This window comes from Corvus brachyrhynchos, unplaced genomic scaffold, assembly GCF_000691975.1.
Source record: "Corvus brachyrhynchos isolate BGI_N302 unplaced genomic scaffold, ASM69197v1 scaffold17, whole genome shotgun sequence".
NCBI lineage: Eukaryota > Metazoa > Chordata > Aves > Passeriformes > Corvidae > Corvus > Corvus brachyrhynchos.
The window spans coordinates 3,415,839-3,430,587 of NW_008240046.1; the positions used below are offsets into that span (position 1 = coordinate 3,415,839).

At 39.1% G+C, this 14,749-nt stretch overlaps 1 protein-coding gene across 5 annotated transcripts in view; it reads left to right on the forward strand.

Moving 5' to 3' along the window:
• Positions 1-10,511, forward strand: part of N4BP2 (NEDD4 binding protein 2) — a 35,039-nt gene extending 24,528 nt beyond the window's left edge. For 2 of the 5 annotated variants that reach the window (XM_017744505.1, XM_017744506.1), the window contains exons 15-17: positions 865-1,003; positions 1,109-1,294; positions 3,474-3,852. In XM_017744505.1, the coding sequence (XP_017599994.1) occupies positions 865-1,003; positions 1,109-1,294; positions 3,474-3,653 (505 nt within the window). In that variant the 3' untranslated portion in view covers positions 3,654-3,852. Of the gene's footprint in view, positions 1-864; positions 1,004-1,108; positions 1,295-1,717; positions 1,856-2,547; positions 2,631-3,473; positions 3,853-5,407; positions 5,529-6,305 lie in introns of those variants that run through there. The other 3 variants (XM_017744510.1, XM_017744507.1, XM_017744509.1) reach the window with 3 other exon arrangements.
• The last annotated feature ends 4,238 nt before the right edge of the window (positions 10,512-14,749 follow it).

Genomic DNA, 14,749 nt, shown 5'->3' on the forward strand with positions numbered 1-14,749 from the left:
CCTGCTGACTTTCTCCTTCTCTCTCCTGAATTATATTTCTGGGATATGTGTCTGCCTTCTTAAATCCAAGTTTCTGAGAAGTGAACTTTTTTTTTTCAAGAGAAACATCTTTTTTCATCCTTGGCCATTTGAATGCCAGTCTCTACATGTGGGTTTGCCTACCTACTTGTCAGTCATGCTGCTTGTTCAAGCTGTTATAAAAATCTTTCCTGTTTTAAATATATCCTTCATCCATTTCTATAACTCAAACATTTAACCATCTCGTTTTTCACATTATAAATTGTCTTCATAGTATTGCCTTTCCCAAAGTCTGTCTTTACTTTTGATCAGTCTCCTCTTGTTACCTGACTAAACAGCAAGGGTAAAGAAGAAAAAGGGCTTATTAGAAAGGTGATGGCAGCTGATGTCTTACTTAATTAAATTTGATAACAAAATTTGAGTAAAAATACAAGGACTCATTAGGGTTTCAGGAAACTGAGCTAGCTTTAAATTAGTTTGAACTATCTAACCCTGACCAGAGAAGATTTAAGATGAACTATATTATCCAGCCCAAAGAGCAGCATTTATTAATGTGTCTTTGATTAAGGTAGGATGCAATTTACTTTAGTATGTCATCTTGCTTTTAATGTTCAAGTGCTCCTCAGTTATGTTTCAGTCAACCAAGACTGCATGTGTGTTGATGCCGGTAATGCCCTACTGCAAGGAGTCTGCAAGCCTTTCTGCAATAAGCTGAAATATTCCATTCCAGTGTTTATTTTCATTGTAATCTATTTCTGTAACAATATCAAGGTTTGTAATAATTTAGATAAATATAGCAGCTGTTAATATATTTCTAAAGTCACAGATTTTATTTATCCCTTACAGCTACTCTTTAGAACAAACTGAACAGTTTCTGAACTGCGTTCTGGAGGCAGATCCTGTAAAAACAGTTATAGCTCAAGAAAATGTTCAGCAAAATGAAATTGTTTCTTCCAACAATGCTGCAAAGAACCGTGAGAAGAAGGTATTGATATATTTTTTTAAGCCATAGTTACAAACATAGCCAAAACTGTGCTAATGAAAACACCCTACAATGCATCCGTAACATCAACAATGCAAATTCCTACAGGCAAAAAAAAGTAAGGAAGAGGATGAGCCTTTAAATGAAATGTTTCAAGACTTTGAGTATCCACAATATGATGATTTAAGAGCAGAAGCTTTTTGTCACCAGCAAAAGAGACAGGAATGTTTGAAGAAGGCTGGGGAGGCCTATCGCATGGGTATGAAGCCTGTGGCAGCATTTTATGCGCACCAGGTAAACAATAATACTGTGCTTTTTGTCTGAATTTAGGGAGGTGCTTAAACACTGAATTGGAACTGATAAGGAAAACATCATGCCTACTAGAGTTGCTGAATTTGGTTGCTGTTCCCTGTGTGTTACACTGTAAATAACCACAAGTAAATTCTCTTTCACTAGTAATGATATTGGCACAGGAAGCTAACATAACCAAATTTGGTGCAAGATGTCATGAAAGGTCTAGTGCTTAGTCACACATGCTCCTTTGTCCTAGATCTCTCTCACATCACATCACATACTTGTAAACACCAAGATTTGTGTCCAAGTGGTCTGGCCAGGTTCACTGGAGTGTGACATGCACTGCTACAAACAACGTTTTTTTGAATCATCTGTGTATGTTGGTGCTGAACTGTTTTTAGACACATCTTCTGTACTTTATAGGAGTCAGACAGGTATTAAGATGTCATCTTTTGCTTCATCCTCCATAAATCTTGGGCAAGATTGCTGCCTGCTGTCTTCGCTTCTTCATTCTGACTATCTTTATGGCTACAGTCTGTCTTGGGTTGGGATAAATGAGGTGTGTATGTCATGCTTTTCACGATACATCTGGTTATGGAGTGTAGATGTGCTGCTGATCAGTCTTGTGTGCTCTGGCCTTGGAGCACAGGCTCTCTGATCTGCATTCAGGCACATTTCTTAGTATGTACCCGTTTGAATACTGCTGATCACTGCTGTTGATCATACTCTTGGTTTTAAGTATCAACTGTTCTTGTAATCAAAGTTCCTCTACATTGGTTTCTTGGTGCCTTCACAGGAGACTCCTCCATTGACACCACTCTTAAAAATTCTGTTACAATTATCTTCAAAGGCTGTAGTTTTTCCCTGATCTAATAGCATATAAAAATTTCATAAGAATTCACATTGTAGAAGCATCTAATTCTAAACTTGAATTGTATTATGACAGAACAAAAATGTAATAATAAATAACTTGAATTTGCTTATTAAAAAAGTTTTCTTGCAAGTGGTATAACTCTAAATGTTTAGATTGTTACTGTGCATGTAGGAAATACTGATTATCAATCTTTATAATGAACCTTTTATGTTCTATATTCATATATTCTTGAGGTTTTGAGAGATTCAAAACAAAGGTGTGCAGGATTTTAAATAGAAATGTAATTTCAAGTCCTGTCTTACTTTTGTTCTTATCCATAAGAACAAATACAATCTATTGTAAATAAATTGAAATTTATTTATTATATACTTTCTTTTAGGTAATAAAAAGGCAAACCAAGCTACCTTTATTCATAAAAAATACTTTATGCTTGATGGCCTTTGTCTTGGGAATCCTTTGCAAGTGAGTTACAGAGCTGCTGTCTTTGGTCTGACACTAATGCACTTCAGATAATCCATTTTAAGAAAGTTTAAGACAGACTGTCACTTTTGTTCTCTTGAGCCTTTGTCAGTCCAATACCTGGAGTTAAAACTTCCATTCCTTTTCAGACTGTGCCTACAGATCTTCAACGACATAATTTGTTGCTTCAGTCTCTCAGATACTATCATTGCAAGGTTCACAGGAAGGAGTTGGTACTTGTTCACTCTGTAAGGTGACTGTACTGCTCTTTGCCCTCATTCCAGAATGAACTTACTGACCTTGTCAGTCATAAAAGATGCCGAAAGTATTAGAAGAGATTATAGGCAACTATTAAAAATGTTTACCCTTGTCTTGTCTGAAATTTCGGGAATGCATTCGGAAGAATTAACCTCAAATACAACAGTCAGCAGGTTTATCTGTTGGGCAGTTTCTCTGACACTGTTTCACGATAATTTTAGCAAAATACTTGCAGAAAATAAAAATATTGTTAGGAAAATAAATCTGCAACTCAGCATGGAGTGTAACTTTTTAGCTTTTGTAAAGACCTTATGATTTTTTGCCTTTTCTGCCTTCTGTTTCTCCTTGTAAGGCTTTTGTTAAAATGTCGTCTTTGTGCCAGCTTTGAGTAGTTTCTCACAAACAGATTTCATGAAATCTTCTTGTGAGTAGGTCTTACTGAGCCTCTTGCAGAAGTTCTGCTAGAATTATAAATTTTACTGCTTCAAACTTGAACTAAAAGCACCCTGCCAGTGCTGTCATTTTGAAACCAGTGTGGAGCTTAGATTATTTCTCTGTGTATAATAGTCACTGTGCTTATGAATAAAGGGTCGGCTTCATGAGCAGAAGATGAAAGAAGCCAACCATGCTGCTGCTGTGCAAATTTTTGAGAGAATAAATACTTCCTTGCTGCCTATGAATGTGCTGGATTTGCATGGTCTCCACGTGGATGAAGCTGTGAATCAGTTGTCCAGAGTGCTGCAGGAAAAAAGTGAAGGTAGGGTTTAGGTAATAATTCTTGCCTCCTAAAAATTATTCTCATTTTCTATTAAGAAATCATGATACATGGCAATATTAGAGGGAATGAATGTACTTTAATAACATGTATGTTAAAAACAACTAGGCTTTGTGTTGTCTTGTTTTCAAAGTACCCCGGTGGAATTATTTTTCTTTGACATGACAATGATTCTTGTTGCTTTCTGTCCTCCCCTCTCCCCCTACTTCTTTGTAAGTCGTCTTCTTCCTTCTGTTTTATCTTTTTTATTATTATTATTCTTATTGAATACTTGGGCTATCCTTCCAAACATTTTTAACTGGGGTAATGATGCAAACATATGTGTCACCATTGCACTGCTTTGTCACAACTGTGTTGCTTTTATAATCTTAAAAGAAAATTTACTGTGTTGGAATTTTAACCACAATGATATTGTCTTCAACTTCTACATGAAAGTGTGTGATTTGAGCTACCTTGCAGAAACTTCAGTATCAGTTTGTTCGCAACATCTCTTGAGATCAGAATACTGCTGCTTCCAGAAATGTCACTTCATGCAGTTTTGCTTGAGGGCTCATTTTTTCTCATAGTGTAGTGTTCAAGTACTTCATGACTGTTCATGCTGTAAAAAGAGACATTTTCTGCATTACTAGTTTACCCTCTAAATTTAAGCACACTGGGAATGCTTTAATAAGAAATTTTTCTTATGCAAGGTACTGCTGCACAAACCTGATTTTTTGAATCAGCTACTCCACAGAGTATAAATAAAAATGTTCAGTGAGGCCTTAGATAACTCTTTCTTTCAATATGCATCAGAGAGAATTAAATTCCATTATCTCATGCTATTCCTACAATGACATTTGTGTAATTTAAACTGTAGCCTAATGCTTTTTAGAACTAAATTTCCAGAGCTGCACTTAAAGCAGGAATCCTCAAATTGATAGTAGGGGCTCTCTGTTTAGTCCATTCACCTAAATTTTAAAAAAATTAAGTTAATGTCACTGTACATACATGGGAAAAGGATCAATACTGGGAACTTTTTTGCAGGCAGAATTAAAAGTAAATAAATATAAAACCTAAATAAAGTTATGGTGGGGGGAGAGTAGTTGAAGAAAGATGTCATGTGAACTGATAATTCCAAACTGGCAAATCTTGACTTGTTGTGAGAATCCAATTTAGTTTATTTTTTTCCTCTTTTTCAAACTCTTCATCAGTTTAGGTTGCTGTTATCTCTGGGAAGATAGCTGTTTCTTTTGTTAGCAGGGCTAGGTGCTCTAATAAAACTCATGGAATGTGTTGATCTGTTGATTTCCATGCTTCAGCATAGCAGAAGATAGTCCAAACAATGTGACATAAGTGTCAAAAACTGGATTTATATTTTCTTTCTTGTTCATTTCTTTATTCAATAAAATCTTATTTCTTTATTCACATTAATTTAAGATAAAACATGAAACAATACAGAAATACCACTTAAAAATTCAGTATATTACACCCACCTCTTTTAATTTTGCAATTTATATCACAGGATGTAAATTCCAATTGAATATTAGATGACAGAAACAGTAAAGCTTCTATGAAATTAGAAGGATTTTGTGATGATCACAATATGTGTATTGCAAGCAATCTAGATTTGAAGAGTTTGACTTTTTCAAAATGGGGGAAAATTGCTATTTGTCTCTAAAATATACATACCAGCACAGGAAAACAAAGCTCTAAATGACTAGTGAGAGTTTTCAGAAGAATGCATGGAAGGGTTATACTGAATGCCAAGTCTCTGCTGAGGAAAATTTTAACCGTTACAATTCCTGCACGGGAAGAGGAAGCCATAGTCAGGGAGGAGTCGCTCGCATCAGACCAGCAGCTATCAGATACCTCACAAGCCACAACTTCAGGTGAGTTTAGATTTTTGTTACTGATAAATTTTTTTCTTAACCCACATTTAACTAACTGAAAATTGAAGTTTAGTTTTAGAATACTGTTAAACTACTACATAGATTAGGGCAGGTCCGTTGTTTCACAAATCCACTGCAGTTGTGTAGCACTAATTAAAGGTTAGATCTTTTCCTCTGAGATAATTTAATTATTTATTTAATTATATTATTTAATTAACTATTTCCATTCAAGATGGCTAGCTTTACTGTGAAAAGTTGTTAATCCTGCTTTTTGTTGGTTCCCAATACTTGCATTTGTGCTCAGTTTATGAGGGATAGCAATTTAGCACATCTAGGCTGGCATCAGTGTGTTTGCTGCTTTTTATATAGAGCAGTGTAGGAAGGTGAGCATGAAGGTGAGACTCAGAAATAGCAATGACTTCCCATTTCCTTGTTACCTTCTACAGAATACAAGGGTGAAAATCCATTTTGAAAGAAGAGGGAATGAAAGGGGAGCAGGAGTAGAGGAACAGAATGAATATAACCAAGAATATTGAGCAGCTTTTTTTTTTTTCTCAAATCTTCATCTTCATCACCTGTTGTCAGATCTTCGTAACTCCAGACCCTGTAAAATCCTCCTTCAGAGTCACATCCAAGGACATAATGCTGATTCCCTGACTCTCACATGCACACATACTTGACTGAGAACCTTACCATTTTCCATATGTTTGATGAGAATTGAAGGCGATGGAATTGCATATAGTTTACGTGTTCAAGCTTCCTTTTCTTGTTTCATAGGTTCACAGAAATAAAACCAGGCTGCTTGAAAGTCATGCTGAATTGAGGAGTTGTGGAAAGAGGAATATAGAAACTGAGGTGTCAGATGACTGCCAGATAACAGAAAAACCCCACGTTTTGAACAACTGCACTGGTATTTTGTAATCTGTTTTAAAGGATGCTATTTTATTAGAAGTAGTCTCAATTTACAGCAAGTGGTTTTGTCAGTACGTTTCCAATAAATTTTTGTGTGGAATAGATCCTTTTTTGAACCTGCAAAAGGAAGACACTTGAAAGGATTTGAAGTCTCAGAAATGCAGATTAAGAATTTCGCTGAGAAATACTGATGTTTTTAAGGGAAGTTAGGGTACAGTTTTTAGTATAACTGTCTTCTTAGCATACCCAATCTGTCTTCTGACCTTCACACATTTTGACTGCTGTGGCTTCTGTATTTTTAAAACATATAACTTGTACAAAGTTATTTTGTAATTCAGAACTTTGTGCTAAACCCTTCAGAAGAGCAAAGGAGACGTTGAAACTGGACAACATCTGAGTGCTGAGTATTTGCAGGTTTCTTCAAAAGTCTGGTGTCTTTTTAGTGGCTATGTTATGATAGGTTGACCAGTTCTATTATCCTTACTCCATTCTAAACTTCTGCAGACATTGAAGGAAGGTGCATGTAAGGCCTGTGCATTAGGGCCAGCTGTGTGTTTGGTAATTTGGCAGCTTAAGTGTGATCAGTTAAAGGGAAAGACACAATACTGTAGTTCAGTCTGTTGGAGATCCACCTACTGGATTAAAATAGTTGCTTACTTTGTGGCTTTTTAAATGCAGCAAATGCAGTACCGTTTCACTTTACAAATGTCTAATAGTGATGTTTTCATTCTCTGTGTATTGTTTGGTGATTTCCTTGTAGAAAATACGATCATAAGACATTTCTAATGTATTTCTAATATCAAAGTGAATGCTAATATTGCCGTAGTAATTTCCTAACTGGACAATCTGGGAGTACAAAAGTTACTCTGATTTTGGTGGTGTTGCATCGCCATCTAGAAATATCTGTGTAAAAAACCAAAACAACACTAAAAAAACCCCAAACAAAACCCTTCAAAAACGAAATATAAACATCTGTATTTAGGCAAGTGTTTCCAGTAAACAATCAGAACACATTTTTAATAGAAATTACCTTCTAGAATGCATTGCTATTTTTATTTACATCTTTGCCTCCTGAAAGGCATATGAATTTTTGTTGTAAGACTTTTTCAGAACAGGTGTGAGTTGTGTATTAGGAATAATATTAATAGATTAAGGATTAATGTGAGAAGTTTTTTAATTTTTAACCACTTTTCAGTAAATTTAATCCAGGAACTACATGCACATAGAGTTTGTTTATGAATCCATATGTGTGTGCAAGTTCTGCAATTTGTATGCATGAATACTAATAAACAAAGAACTTCTGTGAGAAAAGCTGTCCACAGAAATAGGTTTCACATGAAAATGTGTCCGTATAAGTTGCTGACAAGCTGAAAGACATGATGTTTCCTGAATGTATCTGTATTTACTCTTAATACATATACAGTGACTATGATGCATGGTAGACTTAAAAATGAGTTTGTCATGCTTCAACAGATACAACAATCATTTCCTGGTGATTTCAAGTGGAAGAATAGCTTGAATAATACTTAATCAAAGGGACTCTTTCTATAATAATAGACTGCCATAATAAGTTTTATATTTTTAAATAGTTAGCTCATCTGAATTGTGTCCTTTCTCTGTTTCCTTCTCTCTGCGCTGCTCTGGTAACCACTGGGTAAAATACAAAAGATCTGTGGTCCCCAAACAGCACTAGCAGAGCTGTTTCTGCTACTGCATGATGTCCTGTGTGGTGAAGCCCACACTCCATCCTCTGTGACAGTGCCTACAGTGGGCCGAGATGCCATTTAGGCACTTGACCTCAAGACAGTAGTTCAGACTATCAGCTGTACAGGGTTGCAAATGCTAGAATTGTCTCAGCGGAGCCAAGATCTTTGTTTTGGACCAAGGAACTTCCTTCTGCTCCTGAACAGGTTTTCCTTAGTGCTGCTGTTTATAACAAATGGAGTTACAGCTCTCTGGGACAGCTCTTTGCAGTATCATCCCTGTTGGTTGGCGTGAGTGGCTGTTGTGTATTGAGCTGCTTGGGTGCCCAAGCCCTACAGAGATGTGCCTGTAAACAAGGAAGTGCCAACACTTCTGGTTGTTTTGGGAGGCAGCCTGATTCACTCAGCATATTCACACCATTCCCAACATGGACAAAGACAGCTTACGTTTTAGTTCAAAAGACAAGCAGAAAAAGTTGTCGCCTTGCCCATCTGTTCTTCATAATCTAGTTGACAGCTTTACCCTGGAGATATGAAACACAGCTTTTTGCCTTCTTCTGGCTTAGCAAGTGGATGATGTTGATGATGGCACTTGACTCTCACTTCCCCAGAAAATGCTCTGACCAATGTGCACAGGAGTATTTTTGAAGTCGCCACTTCCTGAGCCTCTGTCAAAATTACCACTGCAAGCTAAAAGTGCAAGCTTAAAGGGACAAAAGAGATTAAAGAATTCAGAATGCATAAACAGTCTCTGGAAGTAGGCTAGGACTTTTCAGAAAGGAGCTGTTCCTGGTGAGCTTCAGTGTCCTTCTGTATTATTTTTTCATCTCTTAGTCCTGTTTGGATAAATACATTAAAAATGTTCAGGGTAAAATCGGCTCTACCCAGTGCTAGGAGAATTTTCTTCACTCTGTCAAAGTCAGCAGAGAAATACACAGCTCAAGAGCAGTTTGGAATACTTTTCTCTCTTCTCCTTTTCATTCACCTTTGGGGTACAGGTTGAGGTTCACAAACACAGTCTGAATACCCTGCCTGGTATAGATTGGTCATTCACCTAGCATACATTGTTTGACTACCAGCTGAACTTTGATGGCGATGGTGGCTTAAAATCATAACGCTGGCAGAACCAATCTTGCCTCTATTGAAAATAGTGACAGAGCCTCTATCAGTTTCAGCAACTCAAAATGAGGCATTGCAGTTCCAACTCAGAAAAAATAGAATGATCCTCTGAAGGATCTCAAGCATGTGCTTAAAAGCTGTGCTGAGCTGGATACAGAATAGATCAGAAGATCAGTGCACAGAGTGGAAATAAGTAGAGTTTTATTAGTAAGGATCTTCATGCCTTCAGCTACTTGCCAGTATTCCAGAAAAACAACACTGGAGTTCTTGTATTTCTCTGACTGGTTTTATAATGTATTCTGGGATTAATTCTTTGAAATATAATTACTTCAAAATGGTATTTCGAAGTAGGTTACATTTTAGAAGTTCCAGCCTTCTGATGTCTCTTGCAGTTACATTGGTGAGAATCCATGAGAATCTTGAGGTATCGTGTAAATTCTGTATTTTAAGATACTTAAAATAGCAGTATTGCCACCAGCACTCTGAAATAATGTGCAACTCTTAAAATACCTATTTTGTGTACCACTTTCTATTCTATTCTATTCTATTCTATTCTATTCTATTCTATTCTATTCTTCAACAGCATGTGATTGTGACAAATGGTAGCCTTTAATATGTGACTTTTGGTGTCTTCTTTTACAAAACATTTTAATAGTTATCCCAGGTTTTAATTTAGGAGAATTATCATTTTTTAATGTACAAAATTAATGCTTGTGTAACATCGATGAGCGATCTTAGAGTAAAAAAAAGGCCAGAGGTGCAATGAAGAAAGTTGTCTGAAGTAATGTGACTGCTGAAAAGCATTTCAGTTGATTGTGAAAGTAGTAGGGCAAAAATGTTATTTTCAAAAATATTTCAGGATACCTTAACAATAGCTTAATGACTTTGGCTTTTGCTTTTAATATCATGTGGTACATCCCCCCTCAAAACCCAACCAAAGGCCAACTGTTCATGCTATTTCAGCTAAATAAACTGCAGAGGATTAAATTACTATATGTGAATATGCATGTGAAAAAACCTAGTATTGCAGCTACCAATTGTAAAAGCTGTTAGGACCAGTACATTGGAAGATACAAATTTCTATTTTTAAATTAAAATTTAAAAATGATTTTTTATTTGTATAAAGTTGTACTTTTGCTGTTAACTATAATTTTGTTTTTTACTGAAATAGTTTTGTAATTTGCATTTAGAATTTCTAATGTGAAAAGGAATTTACAAAATCTAGTTTAATAAAGGACTTTTGCCACAAGTATAGCCTTCTGTCTTTCCTTGGAAAATTATGTTTCAGCTTGTATCAAATTTTTTCAAATAGTAGTCTTGGAGTTTTGCATGAAAGCCACTTGCTTGGCTTCAGGATACCATCTGTAGGGAGATGAAGCAACCATCTGCAAGCATAAAAAGGAACAGATTTGTGGCCTGAATTTCAGTGTTGCAAGTGGGAGCTGAATGCTCAAATTACTGAAAATGAGGGTCATGGTTTCAGACTTTTTTTTGGCCTGAAGTAGCTGAAGAGATGCTGTTCTAGGCCAGCTTACTCGTGAGAGAGTGAGAGCAGTGGTGTATGTCAAGGGGAGGGGCCAGTCTGACCACTGGAACAATGGGAGTTTGGGGGAGGGAAGTGTTCTGGATAGACCTCATTTAGCAAGAGCCCTTATGTCAGGGGCAGTTAGAGGCCAGATCCTGAGGAAGCACAGTGTTGTACCGTGGTGGATACAGAGCTAGGAATCCTGGCTTTTCCTAAGCCTGCCCTGTTCTGGTCAGGTGCAGGTTGTTTCTTGTGCATTGTTCTGGAAGTGTGGAATGACACCCAAGACCAAAGTGCTGGCTGGAGTCTAACCTGTTTTATTAGCTCAGTTTCAGGACAACTTGCTGTGACCCGAGATGACTTGGGCAAAATCATTCCTGTGGCTTCATTGCCTTGCAGCTTGGGTTGACTGCAGAAACAAGTCAGGCTTGTGCATTTCCACAGCAAAGCCGTAACTCATAAGCTGTTCAAGAGAGCAGGGAAAACAGGTTTTGGGAACACATGAAAGCTTGGCAGATGCTGGTTTAGATCTGACATGGCTAATCCTGAACCACAGTTATTAGGCCACAGCACTGGTAAATGTCTGGTTGGTTGTGTGCTCCTTACGTAGAGGACTGCCTGCTCTGGCAGTGTGGCTGAAGGTCCAGCTTGGACCAGATTGGTCTCTCAAATTGTGATGTTTTAAAGTGGAGGTGCCATTGCTGGACTTGCCTTCTGTCTGGTGCAGCTTAACTCCTACCCTTGCTAAACAATCCATCCTGACTTACCAGCTTCCGTTTCAGTTCATGCCCTTTTTTCCTGAGTGCTGGGATAGTCTTGAGCACCCCTCTGCTTTTAGCTGGGAGTTTGCTCTTCAAAAGCACCCTGGGGATTTCTCCCTATTTAAATAAGAGCAATAGGATACTGTACTCTGTCCTTACTTAGGAAGATTATTTTAATTTAAGACCGAAAACTGTAGTGTGGTAAAATAAAAATATGGCTTGAGACTAACAGGTTTTTAGCTCAAATTAATCAAGCATAATTAAATGTGTCTGCTGGTGGAACATGTCAGGTAGCTTGACATTAGGTGGTGCTCTTGCCAATGGCACAGAGTGATAGTGGCAGCAATTCTTACTGTGCCCCTACCAGAGCAGAGTTGTTTCTCTGTATGACAGGTGCTAAAGGATGTTATTACACATCACGTGCTGTTCGTTTCTTCCTCAGAGGGAAAATACTGTATTTGGAGTATTATTTTGGTGATTTTTTTCTTCTTTACAGATGGGTGGGGTAGAGTAAGTTTTCAAAATGTACTTACTGCTCTGTGCTAGAGATGGGCAAGACAAGTTCATTTTTGCACACAGGTTTGAAGATGGTATGTCGAGGTTTCTCCATCAGCTACCCTGGGTTGTTTTTTGTAGATTAGATGCTTGGACAGATCAGTCTGTTCAAAGACTGACACAAAGGCATTGTGCTGTCTGGTGAAGTTCACTGCCACCGTGGATGTTGCTGGTGGCACAGTCTTCTTGAAAACCCTGATGGGGAAGGACCCCCTTGATGTTGGTTGACTTTCTCATCATGGGGGCCTGGCTGTGCTAGCAGTGGCTTTTCATTAGTTGCCATGATTAAGTTTCCTTTTTCCTACTGACTTAAGTGGCTTCTACATGGCAAGGATCAGGGAGGCAGTGTCTTTGAGGAGAAGCTCAGAGAACCTTTCTGATGAACACTGCCTGTGTTTGTCCTGAATGACAGTTAGGAACTTCAGAGGATCCAAGAGTGTTCATCACTCTGGGCCAGCCTGCCCTGTGTCCGGGACTGCTGGAGAGCCTTTAGGTGCTGAATCTGGTCTGCAGCCTTCCTCTCCCACACCTCAACTGAAAATTCATTAGGGAGAGATGGTGAGGGAGCCTAGAGAGCATGAAGATAATCTGTAAACTGTAAGAACATTGGGAAGATCTATGGAGGCATGTGGATGGGCCATGCCTGAGAGGCCATACTGCCAGGTGCAGGCACAGGCCCTGAAAGAGCTGTGGGGAAGGCTGGCTGCTGGATCCAGGCAGTACCAAGAGACTGCTGTGATGAAGAAGAAAGGCCTGTTATAGCATGAGGGACTTTATGCTGGAGGATGGACGGTAGCACAGAGTAAGGGCCTGGCAGTGAATTGAGAGGATGGCAAACAGTAGAATGGAGCTGCAAAACCTGATAGGAAAAGTTGTTGAGTGGTGAGTGGGTAGTGCAGAGATGTCCAGAGACCCTGAAGGGCTGCAGGACCATGTTACAAGGAGCCCTGCATGGGTGGGGCCCTACTGCTGGGGCAGCCCCTTTCCCTTAGCTCCAGCAGGGCAGTGCTATCTATCCGAACCAGCCTCTCAAAGCAGCCTGTCACTGGCATACACCATTCAGAGGTCTTGCTGAATTAAATGTAGCAGATAGGGCTCAGCATCCTTGTTTTGTACCATTCAGTTCTTTTAGCTTTACTTATGTAGCTTTCATATTTTAAGAGTGCTATGCAGATCTTTGTCTTGACTGAGAAAAAAACTCTGTTGCAGACTTTGTGGGTGGGGTGAGGAAGACTTGCAGTTTTGGTGATTTTTGGTGAACAAATAAGGGACTTTTAACATCCATTCCACAATGGACATTCTGAAAATCCCTGCCTCTTCAAAGGCTGAGAAAAGCAGCTACATATGCCCAGTGCCACCAGAGGCCTGAGACTCTTATGCTATCATGCTGTGTGATCTTTAACTCAAGCTGTGGCGGAGGAGGACCACAGGATAAAAGCCACCAACTTGCTTTCTTTCCTTCCTATTGTCTTAAGCTGCTTTGTGTCTTCTGTGTTGTGTTGGGTCTAAAACTTGATTTGGTACTCCTTGTGAGTAGGGAACATTTTTTCATATGGCCCAGAAAAAAACTTACATGACTTGAGGAATGCTAAAGTAATAGCAAAATATTAAATGCTGATGCATTTCCTTGGTGTGATTAAGATATGATATCTCTAATTTTTTGGGGCAGTAAAACATTTGAGTGTGGCAGTGCTGCAATGATAGTTGTTCTTTCTACAAGCTTGATAAGCAACTGCATGGATTGGTGTTATTTTTGTATTATCTTGAGAAACAGGACTCTCCTTCATAGACATCTGTGGCTAGTCATACACACTGGCCAGGAAAGCAAGCAGTGGAAATCCTCTGCCAATGCCACAGATTTAATCAGTATGGTCTGTAAATAGAGAAATGGTAGCTCCATGAAGTTGGTCTGTGGGAGCTCTCCATAATAGTGTTTGCTCCGTGTCAGCTAACTCACAAGGCATTGCCTTGGATTCCTGCCTCTAAAATCAGGGTAATAGTAGCCTTCCTTCCCTGTGTGCCCTTCTTGCCTTTTCAGATTATCTCCTTTTACTGTCTTGCAGTGCCATATAGACAAGTTTGGGCATTTATCAAGATAGCCATGTAAAGTAGCTACTTTGATATGCTGTAGAGAGAAGAACATCCTCGGAGGGATGATGAACTCTGCCTGGCAGGGGGGCTTCCCCAAGACAGTGCTTTGGGAGCAGGTCAGGGCACCTATGTCAGGCCTTATTCTGAGCCTTATTTTGGGGTGACATTTTCATGTTTATGGACTGGAAAGGAGAAACTGGCTGGTGAAGCAGAGAGCCTGAGACTGAGCAGTATAAGTATCCCTATCTCCTTCTTCGAAGCAGGAGCAAGTGTGAAAAGCACATTCAAAACAAAACTGGCTGCTACCTTCAGATTGCTGAGTTTTCCAAGGGGAACTCAAATGGCTTCTGCCATAGCTGGCCAGGAGGCCTGGTTTGTTTTCTTTCCTGACGAGACGATTGCACACTCAGCAGCACCAATGGGCAGGGCGAGGCCGCGGGCGCGGGGCTGGGGCTGGAGCAGGCGCTGGGGAGCAGGCAGCGGGGAGCAGGGTGTCCGCTCCCGCCGTGGGTGTGGGCGGGGTGTGCTTGGCGATTCCTCCCGGCCCGGAGGCGA